The sequence below is a fragment of the Brachyhypopomus gauderio genome, unplaced genomic scaffold (genome assembly GCF_052324685.1).
Source record: "Brachyhypopomus gauderio isolate BG-103 unplaced genomic scaffold, BGAUD_0.2 sc91, whole genome shotgun sequence".
Taxonomy (NCBI): domain Eukaryota; kingdom Metazoa; phylum Chordata; class Actinopteri; order Gymnotiformes; family Hypopomidae; genus Brachyhypopomus; species Brachyhypopomus gauderio.
Window position 1 is genome coordinate 1015346 of NW_027506912.1, and position 17666 is coordinate 1033011.

Below are 17666 nucleotides of genomic sequence, written 5' to 3' on the forward strand. Positions count from 1 at the left end.
TCTAGAATTTTAGAGATAAATGGGAGATTAGAAATTGGTCTATAGTTGGTTAGAATCTGCGGATCGAGATTCTGTTTTTTAATCAAGGGTCTAATTACGGCGCATTTTAATTGTTTGGGCACATATCCTAGGTTAAGGGAACTGTTAATCATATTAAGCAAGGGCCCTGTAATAGTTGGGAGTAGGTCTTTGAATAGACGGGTTGGAACTGGGTCTAATATACATGATGTAGGCTCAGACGAACGAATTAGTGTTGTGAGCTCTTTTTGTGATATAGGATCGAAGACATTTAGCTCAGTAATATTTTCGGATGCGTAGTTACTAATACCTATACTACTGGGGTTGGATTGGAGGTTAGGCTGTGATGTAGGCCTATTATGACTCTGTAGTCGGATAATATCTATGTTATTACTAAAAAAGTTTAAAAATTCATCACAAGTGTGTGTAAGTGCCGTATTAGAACTAGTGTCATTGATATTTCTTGTTAGTTTTGATACAGTCGCGAAGAGAAATCTAGGGTTATTTTTGTTGATTTCTATTGTCGAGTTTATAAACGGCATGTTTATATTTGACTACGGCGTCTTTCCATGCGATTCTAAACACTTCTAGTGAGGTGGATCTCCATTTGCGCTCCGCTGCTCGAGCTGCCTGTTTTAGAAGACGAGTGTGGTCGTCATACCATGCTGCAAGCTTTTTCTCCCTAATTAATTTTGTTTTAACTGGAGCTACACTGTAGAACATATTCCACAAATATTCTATTTGCAAGCAAACAACGTTATTTTCAAACGAAAACAGTGACTTACAAATACAAAATGCGATTGTAAATTCATATGTGACGTTCAAGCAAATGCACAGCAACTTTCTAATACGTCACACTACACGTACAAATACGTACTGTCGTGCTTTGATCCTCTTTCACCTAGCACAGCATGCTCGTTGATTGCAAGAGAAAACATTACCAGTCTTGTCTTTATCCTTTTATTAAATGTATACAAAAATACAGAGCGCTCTGGAGAGAACACACACAAGCCTATCTACTCTACCCTATGGCTCTGTGCGCAGGTCTCTGCCTGACCCATTTTCCTCCTGTTCTATATAGTGTGGCCTGGGTATAAGCCCCCCCGTTTCTTTTGGACTTTCCCTAACCTAGCCTGTTAGACAAAGGCTGATTGTCTAAGACATTCACAATCCGCTGAGCTCATCTTGTTTTTTCCCTAAATCTTACAATGACTTTTGCCAATTATGATTTTCACAGATGTGCTAGTGGCTCCATACATAGGAGTTGCACGTAGATCACATACGTTAAACATACAGATGTTTCCTTACTAAGAGTGGGAGAGAGGCCTTCGCTTCCTGGTCCTGTCAAACTGATATACTTTCTTATTCTTCTTCTTAAGCATCCTGTTATTTTAGAAAACGACAGGCACTTGGAATATGGGACAGAGCATACAGGCCTTTTCTCAGACACACTTGATAATTAGCTATTTGATTAATACTATACTGTAAGCAAAACATAAAGTGATTAATCTTAGAAGTTTAATTAATACTTTAAGACTGGTCAAATTATATATGGATTATGATAAGCTGCTTGATCAATACTGTAATGTAAACAATATATGAAGGGATTAAAATGTAAATCTCAACAGTACGTACAAAATATGTCCTTTGTGGATCATGTGACTTTTTGCACACTTTTAACAGGAGTGCTTTCTAAAGAGGCCAACATCATTTTTACCTTCAATCTACCTGGAAACATGGCACAATGAGTAATCGTGTGCACAGGTGAATTTTCTGTGATATGTTGGTGCTGCCCATAGATTAATTCTCTGATGCACAATAATTTAAAAGATCAAATCACACTGCTGGAACTCATAAGGAGCTTCAACAGACCAAAGCAGCTCTGCAGCACCATGAGAGAGAAAGTAAGGAAAAGAACAACTTTGAAAATAAAGTTGATGAACCCTACAAAATAAAAGTCCCTATGGACTGGCACATAGAGTGACACTGAACAAAACAGAGAGAGACACGTAATCACAACATAGACAAATGTTTTCATTTTAGTGAAGTAAGGAAGCCTAGCACTGTCTCCTGATGGTCTTTAACATGAATGTCTTTAGAATTAATGTCTTTAGCATTATGCAGAGCCCAAATGGTTCTTTGTCATGATTGCAAATTCATTGTGAGAAGAAGATGAAACAATGTCTTTTTCCTCTAGGAATTAATGCTATCCACTTTCCTCAACAGGTAAACTTTACCTACATAAACACATTTATCTGTGAGGAGTATGTCAGACTGCTGAAATCAGTAAACATGGAAAAGGAGAAAAGCTACAACTGCTTAGAGTGTGGGAAGAATTTTACTAAACAAAGTGATCTCCAGAAACACCAGCGCATTCACACAGGAGAGAAGCCATATTACTGCTCAGAGTGTGGGAAGAGTTTTACTACACAGAGAAGTCTTCAACGGCACCAGCGCATTCACACAGGAGATAAGCCATATCACTGCTCAGAGTGTGGGAAGAGTTTTACCACACAGAGTCATCTCAACGTACACCAGCGCATTCACACAGGAGAGAAACCATATCACTGCTCAGAGTGTGGGAAAAGTTTTACTACACAGGGAAATCTCCAGAAACACCAGCGCATTCACACAGGAGAGAAGCCATATCACTGCTCAGAGTGTGGGAAGAGTTTTACTCAACAGAATAGTCTCAAAACACACCAGCGCATTCACACAGGAGAGAAGCCATATTACTGCTCAGAGTGTGGGAAGAGTTTTACTACACAGAGAAGTCTTCAACTGCACCAGCGCATTCACACAGGAGAAAAGCCATATCACTGCTCAGAGTGTGGGAAGAGTTTTACTACACAGGGAAGTCTTCAACTGCACCAGCGCATTCACACAGGAGAGAAGCCATATCACTGCTCAGAGTGTGGGAAGAGTTTTACTAAACAGAGTCATCTCAACGTACACCAGCGCATTCACACAGGAGAGAACAGATATCACTGCTCAGAGTGCGGGAAGAGTTTTCCTACACAGAGTCATCTCAACATACACCAGCGCATTCACACAGGAGAGAAACCATATCTCTGCTCAGAGTGTGGGAAGAGTTTTACTACACAGGGAAATCTCCAGCAACACCAGCGCGTTCACACAGGAGAGAAACCATATCTCTGCTCAGAGTGTGGGAAGAGTTTTACTACACAGAGTCATCTCAATGTACACCAGCACATTCACACAGGAGAGAAGCCATATCACTGCTCAGAGTGTGGGAAGAGTTTTACTAAACAGAGTCATCTCAACGAACACCAGCGCATTCACACAGGAGAGAAGCCATATCACTGCTCAGAGTGTGGGAAAAGTTTTACTACACAGAGAAGTCTCCAGCAACACCAGAAGAGTTTTACTCAACAGAATAGTCTCAAAACACACCAGCGCATTCACACAGGAGAGAAGCCATATTACTGCTCAGAGTGTGGGAAGAGTTTTATTAAACACAGTCATCTCCATGAACACCAGCACATTCACACAGGAGAGAAGCCATTTCACTGCTCAGAGTGTGGGAAGAGTTTTACTAATAGGGCTGGGTATTGATTCCAATTCCAAGAATCGATCCGATTCTGAAGATTAAGAATTGATTTATTTCGATTTAATCTGATTTAATCGATTCAATCCAATTTGGGGTTTAGTGTTATTAAAAATGTATTTGAGCTGTTTCCTGACTGTGTACAGGAGCAACATGTTAAAACTAGTATTATATCGATATTAATCAGCAAATAGTTACTGGTAGTTGGTAGTTACTGATGGCTGGAAGACTGGTGAAAAGGGTAATCATAAATCTACCTTCAAGAAAGGTAATCCAGGACAATAAACAGAGGGCATTTTGAAGTGTCTATATCTGCAACAGTGGACTCCTACTGGGACACTAACCAGTGCATTATTATTATGATTGAAATAATTAAGAATTCACCTAAAAGCTGTTGCTACCAAATGCATTTTTATTTAAAAAGTGCTCACACTTAATAAACTGAAAGTATAAAATGTAAACGTGTATTTTTCTTTAAAGTGAGAACATTGATCTATATTACTGGATTGGACATCGCCTGTTGCCGCTATAGCTAGCAATGCGTCGCCCTCGGAGCCATTACTATGCATTGAGTCATGTCAGCAAAGCAGTGTAGTTCCTATGTGGGATGTACATCCATCTGTCACAAAAACAGTCCTAGCGCCCTTATTTCTTATTCGATTTTTATAAAATATGGCTTAAATTAAAGGTGAGAATATTGCCGATGTTGTGATATGTAAAACTTAAATTAAAAAAAAATTTATAAGCAGTCTGGGAATTTTTCAATTTAGGTAAAATTTTAACAAAACCCTGCATAAAGCCCTTTTCTTTCACCTGGCTAAAACTAAATATAGATAAGTTTTAATTACGATCACAATTCTGATATTGAAAGTCAAATTTATGAGTTTATCTCTTTATTTGTTAACTCTACCCGTTACAGCTGTAGTTTTTGTCACGGTGAGGCGGCCCCCTACCGGCCGCCTCCGTCCACAGCGGCTGTTGTTGTTGTTGTTTGGTGACGTCATGTGCGTCCCTCAGGTGGGCGGAGCCCGTGATCCGTCTCACCTGAGGGTCGTTTGTTTGCCTATATATGTATTGTCTTTGTACCAGCCGGCTTGTTGGTTTTGAGTTTCTGCCGGTACGTGGGAATGAGGTGAACGAGGCTGTGATCGGAGAGCCTGAGAGCGGCGCGCACAACAGCGTGATAGGCATTCTTGATGCTTGTGTAGCATTTGTCCAGCGTGTTGCCTTCACGTGTAGCGCACGCGATGTGTTGCCTGTACTTGGGCATCTCCTTCGTGAGGTTAGCGCTGTTAAAGTCCCCCAGGGTGATCAGCAGCCAGTCTGGATGATCTCTCTCTAGTTCCATTATCTGTTCAGATGAGTCTGGATGATCTCTCTCTAGTTCCATTATCTGTTCAGATGAGTCTGGATGATCTCTCTCTAGTTCCATTATCTGTTCAGGTGAGTCTGGATGATCTCTCTCTAGTTCCATTATCTGTTCAGATGAGTCTGGATGATCTCTCTCTAGTTCCATTATCTGTTCAGATGAGTCTGGATGATCTCTCTCTAGTTCCATTATCTGTTCGGATGAGTCTGGATGATCTCTCTCTAGTTCCATTATCTGTTCAGATGAGTCTGGATGATCTCTCTCTAGTTCCATTATCTGTTCGGCCAGCTGTCTCTGCGCGTCGCTGGTGCACGCGCTCGGCGTAATGTACACGCTGACCAGAATGAAGGAGCTGAATTCTCTGAGAGAGTAAAACGGCCGACAGTAAATGAAGAGAGACTCCAGATGAGGAGAGCATGATGTTAACAGTACTGTAGTGTATTTACACCAGCGCTCGTAGATGTAGAAGCAGATTCCTCCTCCCCTGCTCTTCCCGCTCCGCTCCATGTCTCTGTCCGCTCTCAGCAGCTGGAAGCCCGGTACGTCCAGCCCGCTGTCCGGGATCAGCTCGTTCAGCCAGGTCTCCGTGAAGCAGAGGGCAGAAGCAGAGGAGAACTCCTTGTTGGTCCGGTGGAGCAGGAGTAGTTCCTCAGTTTTGTTGCTGAGAGATGGGAGGTTGGAGAGGAATAATGATGGTAGAGGTGTGCGAGGCCCGCGCAGCCTGAGACGTACGAGCGAGCCCGCACGTCTGACCCTTCGTCTGCACCTCCAGCGTCTCCTTGCTAGTCCCAGCAGCATCAGCGCGGCCATTGTTAAGATTTCCACACATTCTGAAGGTACTTGAATAAATTCCGCCATAAAGTCAGGAGAAATGTTGTCCCTGATGGTTAGTAACTGTTCTCTGTTCCAGCTGACCGAGTTTGACATACAATAGACAACATTAATTAACAAAAACAAACACAACACGGAGGAGCTCGTCACCGTGGCTGCCATCCTGCAATCATGTTTTGAAGCTAGACTGTAAATCTGTCCCTCCTACTGTTAGTAACACCTCACTGCCACAGACTTGGCACATTCCACCACGTGCATTAGGTTTAAGCCCAAAACCTGTTAATACAGTGACGGTGTCAAAATTAAAGCCACCCACAACAACTCAACTTCTGAAGAAATATAAAAGATGCTGTGATGGTATCATTCCTAACCTCTATTGCCCCATTCCAGCCCCTCTTCCAAGTGATCAGTTTGCTCATGTCCTTACAGAGAACCTTTCTGCTATTGGAAGCACGTCTCAAATGGTCCAGCTACTTCAAGCATCAGCCAGACATCCAGTGGATAAAGTTGCAACAGAGTTTGGAGACCTGCCCTGTGGATCACTTTTGACTTGCCAATCCCACAACCTCAGGGTTGCCAACTCTCACGCATTGAGCATGAGACACACGCATTTGACCGTTTTCACACGCTCTCATGCCACACTTCCGATATCTCACGCCGAAAAAAAAATCCAGTTTATTTACCTCTGATCCACATATATGATTCAATGAGTTACTAGTTCGCTCTGATGCCAACCACCGGTGATCGACAGATCACGATTTGTGTCCATTTTACGTTCACCCCCCCCCCCCCCCCATCCCCGCTCAACAACTTAAGTTTGCCACCCCCCCAACAATTTTACACTCGCCACCTCCTCCAGGTTAAAATCTCACTCAAAGCGAACGTCAAAAGTTGGCAACCCTGCAACCTTCCCACCACTACAATCACTGACCCTCACCCACTGTTTCCTCTGCCACCACAGCCATGTAATTACACCACTGCTTTAAATGAAAATGAGAGTATAACTACTACTGTGGCATGACTGTCACCCTCTCTGATGCACAGTTACTGGAGATGGAAACAAGGGACCAGAGCACAAACAAGACCTGGCACAGTGTCCACTCCCAGCGTCTGACCTCATCTGTTTTCAAAAAGATTGTTTCTAGAATTGCAGACTTTGACTGCTTAGTGACAAATATGCAAAGACAGGAAATGCCTGTGCAGACCCTGGCAATGAAAAGGGGCCTAGAGGTGGAACCCATTGTGGCTTCAGAGTATGAACAAGTAACAGGTAATCACACATGCCCTTGTGGCTTCATCATAAATCCTCATCCCCCCCATTTAGGTGCCTCACCTGATCGTAAGGTGGTTGACAATTCTGGGCTTCTTCAGGGGCTTCTGGAGATAAAGTGTCCAAATGTGGACACTTTTGTTGAGTGCAGTTACCTGTCTGCTGGCCCAGATGGCACTTTTGCTCTTAACCCTTTAATGTCCACACCAAGAAAAAAATCAATGGAAATTTTTTTTTGTGTGTTTTTATGTATGTTTGGGGGCAGTAATAAAAACAACATTTCATTCTTTTTCACAGACCTTACAGTTTTTTAAAAATATGCCTCTACCAAACGGTTGAGATGGCAGTTTATGGTAAAAACCAGAACACAAGCAACATAAAAACTTTTTGGAAATGCAATATCATGGTACATTTTTAACTTGTGTAACATTTAAAATAGACAATTTTAAATAAAATAGACAATCATATGAGCTGTGGTGCAATAGCAGCAATGTTTTTTTCTGCATTTCTGTCAGCTTATCGGTGGTATGCTGTGAAGCATTGCTGGTTTCCATTTAGACACAAAAAAACATTGCACTTCTCACACTTCCATCTCGATACACCCTTTGGACATAGACTGCACCGTCCACGCTTGTCACTATGGAGTGGCATGTGTCCACAGTGGTCATGGCGCACATCTGGTTGTTCTGAGGGTCGTGGGATGTAGCGTTTTCTCATCATCAGTGGTGGAGAGCAGGATGGTGGTCGGCCAGCCTTGGATGTGGTCTTGTTGACTTGCTTCAATGTGTGAGCAACTGCCAGCCGGAATCTTTTGAGAGGCATTGGTTTCTCTTTCAGTACCTCACAGTCTCTCTTGTAGACCAGCCAGGAATTTGAGATGCACAGGTCAATGATGTATCCAAACAGGGGGAAGTACCATCGCCGTGACTTTGCAGGGGTCTTGTACATGTGTACCAGCATGTCAGAAAGATCAATGCCTCCCATATGTTGGTTGTAGGCATGAATAAGCGATGGGCAAGGGACAGCAATCTTTGCTCTGTGAACTTTGCTCCATCGTTTGACAGATGAAAGAGGTGTGATCCCACAGGCATTGCTGAGAAGATTGACACATTTGTTGTCAAGCCATTTCACTGTGATCACTCCATCAGAAGCCCTGTAATCAAAACCTCCACGTCCTTTCTTCTTCAGCTGCTGGTCTGTTATCAAAGGTATCCCACTTATGCGGTTTGATCGTACAGTCCCAATGAACTTGACACCCAAGTTTGCATGCAGGTTCTGGATCAAGGTAAGACTGGTGAAATAGTTGTCACAGAAGACAACTGACAGTCGTGGTTGCACTATGGTTTTGCACAACACCATCACCAGTTTGGCTCCTAGAGGTAGCTCCTGCTCCTGCTCACTGAGGACAGTGTTGAAAAATGTGGATGCCCCTTGGTAGAGCAGTAGGTCATGGATGATCCCAGATGAACTGGCCCTGCAGAACAATTTAAAGCCCCACTTGTCTGGTTTGTTGGGAATATACTGGCGGAGAGTGCCAGCCCTTGTACCTTTATATGCCACCATGACTTCATCAATGCTGTGTTTGTACGTAGATGGGATGAGGAGACACTGTTCACGAAGCATCTCAAAAAGCGGCCGGATTTTGAAAAATCGGTCAGGACTGTCATTCCATTGCTGATTATCATTAAAATGAATGAACTGACGTAACAGCCTAAATCTTCTCCTTGTCATGATATCAGCTATCACACTGAAACGTGACTCATGATGCCAGTAGTCCTCAATAGATGGGAAGCTGAATACACCCATGAATAGTAGTACTGCCAAGAACTCTTCAATTTCTTTTGGGCTAGTCTTGATTGGATCTCCCAGCTCTTGGGCAGAGTACAGATTGGTCTGTTGAGCAATATGTTCAATCATCTTGTCAGTGAAGAGAGTTTTGAAATACTGGTAGGGCGTCTTTAGAGCATCAGGGGGCTCGAACCTTGAATCAGGAACCTGGAAAGCCTCAATGTCCTCATGTTTCCAGATTTTCTCCCTGCCTTTGTTTAGGGATGGGGATGAAGAAGACTCACCATTGTCTTCTGGCTCTTCCACTGAAACTGTTTTTAGGGTGTTTTTCCCTTTTCTCTTCTTCTTCTGGAGTGGCGGTTTAGAAGAGCTTGTTGAGGGAAAATCGTCCTCATCTAAAGATTCAAAAGATGTTCCCCCAGCATCTTCTGCTTGCATAGGTGCATAATCAGGATCTCCTATTTGGTCATCTTCATCACTTAAATCAATATCAAAGTCTTGAGGATTTTCTGGTATAAAAGCCAGAACGGTCCGTGGTCGTGCACCATAAAAGGTTTTAGTGTCCATCTGTTATTTATACAACAAAACACAAAATAAGTTAGAAATAATATAGTCTCAGTAGTTATATGTAATATGTCTAGTAATATGTTGGTATACCACTTATCTCACTTATTACCATTAGTAGTACTATATCCACATATTCACTCTAGATCTACTGTATTTACAGTAATATTATTCGGTTAGCATAGCTACCATTAAAAATCAAGTAATCTTACACATTATACATATATATCTGCAGTACTTTGTTAGTATTCTACATATGTAAATTCATACCATACTATTACTAGTAGTATTTCCACATATTTATTCTAGATCTTCAGTATTTGAGGTAATGCTAATAAGGTCTAGCAATCAGCAATTAGCATTGTTAATTTTACCATAAACGGACAAATCAACCATATGGTAACGCATGTTTTTCAAAAATTATTTTACCCATATAAGACTTTTCTTTATTGTATAATGTTACATAATTCTGTTCTTCAAAGCCTCTAAAACTATAATATTACTTACAAATATGCTTACCTTGGAAAATTCCACCAAAATCGATCCTCATCTGAAGTGTGATTTACTTGTTGGTACTTTTCTCTATGGACGATAGCTAAAAGCGCCCATTATTAACAGCCACAGTGACCTCTGGTGGATTTTTTTTAGTATAACATATGTCTACCGATTGGTAGAGATGGCACAATCAGGTTGAGCTAAATTCAACACGAACTCTAAAAGAAACAGTGACTCAAAATGTAGTCTACCAAACGGTTGAGCAGGACGTTAATGCAACCATGACTACTATTACCAGGTAATGGGGCAGATGGGCATCACTGGAATGAAGTGGTGTGATCTTTTTGTTCACTGTACCAAAGACAATCACCTGGAGCAGATCCACTCTGATGGCAAGATATCAGAGTCTATGAAAACTAAACTGGATATGTTCTTCTTTGAATATTTTCTGCCTGGCCTGTGCAGATAAGGAGACTATAAAGGAAGGAAGCACACATAAATTTGGCATTGTTCCTTAAGAAAACTACTGTTAATAGGTAAATGTTTCTGTAATATGACAGTTTTAAGAATTGATTTTAAAAAGTGAGAGAATGTCATGACCATAAAAATGTCAGAACCATAAAAAAAACTAAGAATGATTTTTAGAAAATTAGTACATTGTTTTTATTGGTTCACAATGAGCAAAAATGTGTTACATTAATTTCATTATTAACAAAAAAATGCACATCAATAAAAGTTGAGCTGAATAAATGTTTGAAGGTTTGTTACTCAGTGGAAGAATAATTTTCCAGCAATTCAAAGTCCAGTATGGCCAATAAAAATAATACTGAATTTGTAAAATATACTTCATGGTTGTACTATGCATGTTAACATTTAATAATACACTTTGAATATGTTACCTCATAATTAAAAAAGAGGTCCCTGAAAATGGGTAAGTAGAGCACAAACACAGCTGGTTAACTGAACCACACAGGGAAAGGGGCAGAACTCCGAGCAATTTCTTGCGTGTATGTAATTTCTTTCTTTACTAAATTGCCACATGGCCCCAAGAATGTAAGAATTACAAGTTTCACACGAATGTTACTGAGGAGGTCTTTGATAAGAAACCCTTTATCTGCAATTACTTCATCTCCTGGTTCAATTAGGCTCAGAATGCCAGACTCTGTGGTAATTTCTTTATCTGAGATGAAGCCTGTGTACAGCTTGCTGACTAGACTAATTGACCCTAAAGGATTAATACCAATCAGTGACTTTAGTGTGGTGGAACCTTTATAATGGGAGTATGTGACAGTGTTGAGAACCTTTGAGCTTGCAGTTTGGATGTAGATCTCTGTACAGTCTAGTATCACTCATGCTTTGGGGAATGTCTGTTTAAAGGAGGGTGGGATCAGTTCATCTACAGACTCTCTACTTGGCCATATTGGTAACGTACCAAGCATAGAGTACAGGTAATTGCACCATGTTATACAAACCCTGCTGACTGTTGCTTGCAATACATTAAAGTGCTTTGATAATAGTGTTATGGATTACCAGACTTTACTTCATGCACTGGATCAACTCGTTATGGGCTTAGACCATTATTTTGTTTACATAATAAAGATAAAATGTTTCAAATATTCCAATAACCTTTCAAATCAAATATTGTAATGAGTAATACATTCATTGACAAATTAATTCATCATTTGCAGCTCTGTACGTCTCTGGTAACTCACATTTCTTTCTCATGCAGATTTGTAATGTGCAATTCTTCCTTTTCCTCATAAAAGTCACAAGTTGAACTAAAATATTGACAAACATAAATAAATTATGAATAAAGTGATCGCAGTAGCTCCCATCTGTGTAAGTCTTAAAACTGCATGTACTTACATTGGTTCCCCTTCTGATGATGTTGCTCTTATCCTAGTGATACAAACAGGGTCCCTGCACACACATTAGAATTGGGAATTAAGGCCAGTCATTTTTATTTTTTATATTCTTCAAGCTGGAACACAAATGATTTAACTAATTTTGGGTGACCTTTACCTCTGGATGCGTTCTATTGTCCTTCTGGTTGACACCATGTAAACAAGGTAGGCACACTGCCGGTTTTCAGTTTGTTTAATCCAGTAAGCGATCTTACTATGCAGTCCTTTGAAAAGTGTTTGGAGCACACTTTTCTGTAATCTGTAATCTGAAATGAGATACATGGTAACATGAACAAACAGCAAGCATATATCGATCTTCCAATTTGTTATGGTTGAAAACCCACAGTCTGTATGCCACGGCTAGCCAAGTTATCCATTCTAGGTTAGATTGCTGTCCTACGTACAAACTAGTTATTAACCTTCTTAAACAGATTTTTTTGAAGATTATTATCTGTATCATTATCTGCCATTACCCGTATCATTGTCTGGAGATTATTATCAGGGTAAGCTAGTGCTAACTTAGACACTATTTAATGTTTTTTTTATTATTATTTTGCATTTGCTAGCTAGCTATGACCAACACAATGTCAATACAGTGTCAACACAGTTTGTGTAGTGTGTGGATATACTCCTTGAGGTATCATCTTCCCATCACTAAATTACAGCCTGCCACACAACAATGACCAACACAGTGTCAATACAGTGTCAACACAGTTTGTGTAGTGTGTGGATACACTCCTTGAGGTATCATCTTCCCATCACTAAATTACAGCTGCCACACAACAATATGCCACAGCAGCACTGAACTAGCTGCACCGCTCCTGCAGCTCCGCACGACACTTCCGGGATTCTTCCCACCACAGCCTCGTTTTCGTGCAGGAATTTATCAAAATGGCAACTAGCATGAAATAAACGAATTAAAATAAATCACTGAATTTAACTCACACAGTCTCAATCAGTCACTCTAACATATTTATAGTATATATATATTTTTCTCTCCCACAACGTTATTATTTTACAGCTTCAAAAACAGGTATTATGCAAAGTAGGCGATGACGCCATTTTGTGACTTTTAGGATAGCCAATAGCGTCTTTCCTTACTGAGGCGTTGGCAACTTTTACGTTTTCTTGTAAACTTAAAAAACGTGTATTATGTTATTTAAATAACATTTAAAGAACATTTTGATCTCTAAACGGTAGCAGTCTTAAGGGTGAATTTATTGGATTTATATTTCCTGGTCGGAAAACGTAAGCGACACGTAGGAGTAGTTGGATTAGATGCAGCTCCGCCCCCTGGACCGACCAAAAGAAACTATGGACGGTGGGAGGAGTTGGATCTAGATCTAGCTCCACCCCCTGGACTTTTGCGGAAACTTGTTGGCAACGCTGCTCTTACAGACAGAGAAGAGACTTTGATGAATCCACGTACGCAGCAGCAGTCGGTGTGTGCGGGAGAGTTAAAAAGATTGAGTATTAAGCCTGGTTTATACTTTCGCGAGCGACCGTAGCGCGCGGCTCCGCCCACCTCGCGCGACCCTGCGCGAGCGGTGTAGGCGTTTATACTTTCGCGAACGTCGCGAGCGTCGCTGCAGTGTTCTCCGAAACGATAGGTGGCGATAGGTGGCAGTGGAGAATAAAAAACCCCCTGCAAAACCGGGGAAAGAACATTTTTACCTGACCAGAGACCGTATTTAAACACATCAGGCATCAAACGTAAATTTGGCTTTGCAGTGTTGTCCGAAACGATACGTTAACAAATACGAGCCTCTTGTAATTCCAGGGCGAAACATGAGAGAACGTGAAGACGTTAAGATTGGGCGTTTTGAAAATAAACAACCATAAACTAATGTGATAAAAAAGCGAATTATTTCGATTCATTTCGAGTATATGTATAAATATTTAACTTAATTAAGTTTAACGTGCTGGGAAATATTGAAATGGACCTTTAAAGTGACGTACAAGTGCTTTAATTCCACCTTGTATAGGTGTATGAACCCTGCAAACATGACTTTGTCCATCGCGCTGAAGCGCGGCGCGCGCGCGAAGTTACAAAATTCGAGAGGTGCACGACCTCGCGCCGCGACAGCGCGCGAGGCCCTCGCGCACGGGCGGAGCCACAGCGATTACGTCATTTTCGCCGCGCGGACCGGCGCGTCGAGTATAAACCAGGCTTCAATCTTTTTACACGAGTATTGCTCCAAATCAATAGCAGCGTTGGTATCGATATTTGGATCGATCCGCCCACCTCTACCTACCATCACCATCGGACATTACAGACCACAGGTTTCCTTATTCTCAATATCAGCATCGGGCGTTTAGTGGAGTTGCGCCTATTGTCGTGTTGGTGTTTGGAAGTGTTGGACTACTGGTTGACCTGTAAGTACTTAACTTAGTAATACGTACCACTAACACCTTTTAACCACATCTTAACCACACTATTTTGTTCGTTCCGATACCTCACGGTTGAATCTCGTGTCTTGACTAAGTTGGTGGAAAATTCAGTGTGTTAAAGTGTTTTTATAATGGATGTTGTAGCGCTAACTAACCCAGCCAGATAACGTAGCTACTTATTTGATACTATACGAATATAATTATATTTGGATCTTTTGTTTAGTAGCCCAGTGGTTCCTGTTACAAAGATAAAAGCTTATCTAGTTATATTATGCGGTTTTATTACTGTAGATTTAATATTTGATTTAGTTTGGTTATTCATTGGAGTGTTTTTACGTTTAGGTGAAATCATACAGATATATACTGGTGTACTTTTCCTAAGCACAATAACAACATTTGGGAGAAGCTTTGACGCCCCCTCAGGAACTCCTTTAGAAAATGTTTACTGTGTATTGTCTCCCCACCCCCGCATTGAAATGTAATTTACGCACTTGGTTTCTAATTATTTTCCCATTGTTAATCGGTTTCTCTTTTTGTAAATATCCACCACGCGATATAAAATGATCTTTAAAGGAATCTAGTCTTGTAAATAGTCACCCTGCAAGATCCTTTGTCTTTTTCAAATTAGTATCTATATTTCAGAGCAAATAAAATAAATGATGGGAATAACATGTATTATTTTAAGCTTGCATGTTAATGTTGTCACCCTGAGTGCATGTAGTCTTGGTAAAGGTCGTAGTGATCTGTGGGATCAGCATTTGAGTTTTCAACCCATCTGTCATTTTCTCCAGTTGTTTGTACATTGTTATTTATCAGTGACAGACAATATGAGATCAAATGTACATTTTACTAAAACGTTATGTTGGTGTTTATAGGAAGTTATGCTGTAGTGCAGGCATGTCCAAAGTTCGGACCAGGTGACAATATGCAGCCTGCCAGCACAGTATAAAATGCCCTTTTACAAAAAAGCTATTTTATATTTCACTAGAAGATGGCAGTAGATCTCGCCTATACTGTAGATCTCAAACACCTTTTACAGATACACTGTAAAAATGACATGGCATTTAATATGAAATGGCACAGAGATCTATGTTGAGAAACAGTTTGAATAAAGTAGATGTGTTAGATCTACACCACGTGTGCATGTACATGTTTTCTATTTTAATAAATGTGAAGTGTGGAATTTTAATTATTTCATTCCAATCATTTTCAGTCCAACAAAAATGTTGAAGAAGTTGTCTTAACAGTGAGAGATTTGAGATCTTCTGAAGAGGTGAGTTATATTTTAAACCTGTGACTGATACATTTCTCAGTATAATCCAGATAATTAAGCAACAGTTTAAAGCACACACACAGCCTACAGGTAGCCTCATCTCATTACACACACAGGCTGGGTTATACATCCTTTAACACAGTATTAACACAGTATCTCCCAATCTCATTATACACACAGGCTGGGTTATACATCCTTTAACACAGTATTAACACAGTATCTCTCAATCTCATTATACACACACAGGCTGGGTTATACATCCTTTTACACAGTATTAACACCGTATCTCCCAATCTCATTATACGCACAAAGACTGGGTTATAGACCCTTCTGAACAGGACAGTAACTCTGCTATGGGGTTATAATGCTGCCCAATCATTGTAAACAAACAGAACATATTCCACAAATATACTATTTGCAAGCAAACAACGTGATTTTCAAATGAAAACAGTGACTTACAAATACAAAATGTGATAGTTGTAAATTCATATGTGACGTTCAAACAAATGCACAGCAACTTTCTAATACATCACACTACACGTACAAATACGTACGTACAAAATATGTCCTTTGTAGATCATGTGACTTTTTACACACTTTTAACAGGAGTGCTTTCTAAAGAGGCCATCATCATTTTTACCTTCAATCTACCTGGAAACATGGCACGATGAGTAATCGTGTGCACAGGTGAATTTTCTGTGATATGTTGGTGCTGCCCATAGATTAATTCTCTGATGCACAATAATTTAAAAGATCAAATCACACTGCTGGAACTCATAAGGAGCTTCAACAGACCAAAGCAGCTCTGCAGCACCATGAGAGAGAAAGGAAAGAAAAGAACAACTTTGAAAATAAAGTTGATGAGCCATACAAAATAAAAGTCCCTATAGACTGTCACATAGAGTGGCACTGAACCAAACAGAGAGAGAGACACGTATCACAACATAGACAAATGTTTTCATTTTAAGTAAGGAAGCCTAGCACTGTCTCCTGATGGTATTTAGCATGAATGTCTTTAGCATTATGCAGAGCCCAAATGGTTCTTTGTCATGATTGTTTCATCTTCATCTCACAATGAATTTGCAATGTCTTTTTCCTATAGGAATCAATGCTGTAAACGTTACCTACATAAACACATTTATCTGTGAGGAGTATGTCAGACTGTTGAAATCAGTAAACATGGAAAAGGAGAAAAGCTACAACTGCTTAGATTGTGGAAAGAGTTTTACTAAACACAGTCATCTCCAGCAACACCAGCACATTCACACAGGAGAGAAGCCATATCACTGCTCAGAGTGTGGGAAGAGTTTTACTAAACAGAGTCATCGCAACGAACACCAGCGCATTCACACAGGAGAGAAACCATATCACTGCTCAGAGTGTGGGAAGAGTTTTACTACACAGGGAAATCTCCAGCAACACCAGCGCATTCACACAGGAGAGAAGCCATATCACTGCTCAGAGTGTGGGAAGAGTTTTACTCAACAGAATAATCTCAAAACACACCAGCGCTTTCACGCCGGAGAGAAGCCATATTACTGCTCAGAGTGTGGGAAGAGTTTTAATCGACAGAGTCCTCTCAATGAACACCAGTGCATTCACACAGGAGAGAAGCCATATCACTGCTCAGAGTGTCGGAAGAGTTTTAGTAGACAGAGTTCTCTCAACAAACACCAGCGCCTTCACACAGGAGAGAAGCCATATCACTGCTCAGAGTGTGGGAAGAGTTTTACTACACAGAGTAGTCTTCAACTGCACCAGCACATTCACACAGGAGAGAAGCCATATCACTGCTCAGAGTGTGGGAAGAGTTATACTCAACAGAGTCATCTCAACGAACACCAGCGCATTCAAAAAGGAGAGAAGCCATATCACTGCTCTGAGTGTGGGAAGAGTTTTACTCAACAGAGTAGTCTCAAAAAACACCAGCGCATTCACACAGGAGAGAAGCCACATCACTGCTCAGCGTGTGGGAAGAGTTTTACTACACTGAGTAATCTTCAACGGCACCAGCGCATTCACACAGGAGAGAAGCCATATCACTGCTCAGAGTGTGGGAAGAGTTTTACTCAACAGAGTCATCTCAACGAACACCAGCGCATTCACACAGGAGAGAAGCCATATCACTGCTCAGAGTGTGGGAAGAGTTTTATAACACAGGGAAGTCTTCAACTGCACAAGCGCATTCACACAGG

At 40.8% G+C, this 17666-nt stretch overlaps 1 protein-coding gene and 1 long non-coding RNA gene across 2 annotated transcripts; one reads left to right on the plus strand and one right to left on the minus strand.

The window, feature by feature from the left end:
* Positions 1 to 2108: 2108 nt before the first annotated feature.
* On the plus strand, positions 2109 to 17658 carry LOC143494161 (uncharacterized; the record flags this gene model as incomplete). Its single annotated transcript, XM_076992252.1, has 2 exons — positions 2109 to 3587; positions 16632 to 17658. Coding segments are annotated over exons 1-2 (2424 nt in total), but the record flags the coding sequence as incomplete, so codon positions are not given.
* LOC143494162 (uncharacterized) lies at positions 10645 to 12131 on the minus strand. Its single transcript, XR_013125559.1, has 3 exons — positions 11926 to 12131; positions 11770 to 11823; positions 10645 to 11681 (listed from the first exon to the last, which is right to left on the minus strand). It is a non-coding gene; the product is annotated as an uncharacterized LOC143494162 (long non-coding RNA).
* Positions 17659 to 17666: the final 8 nt, after the last annotated feature.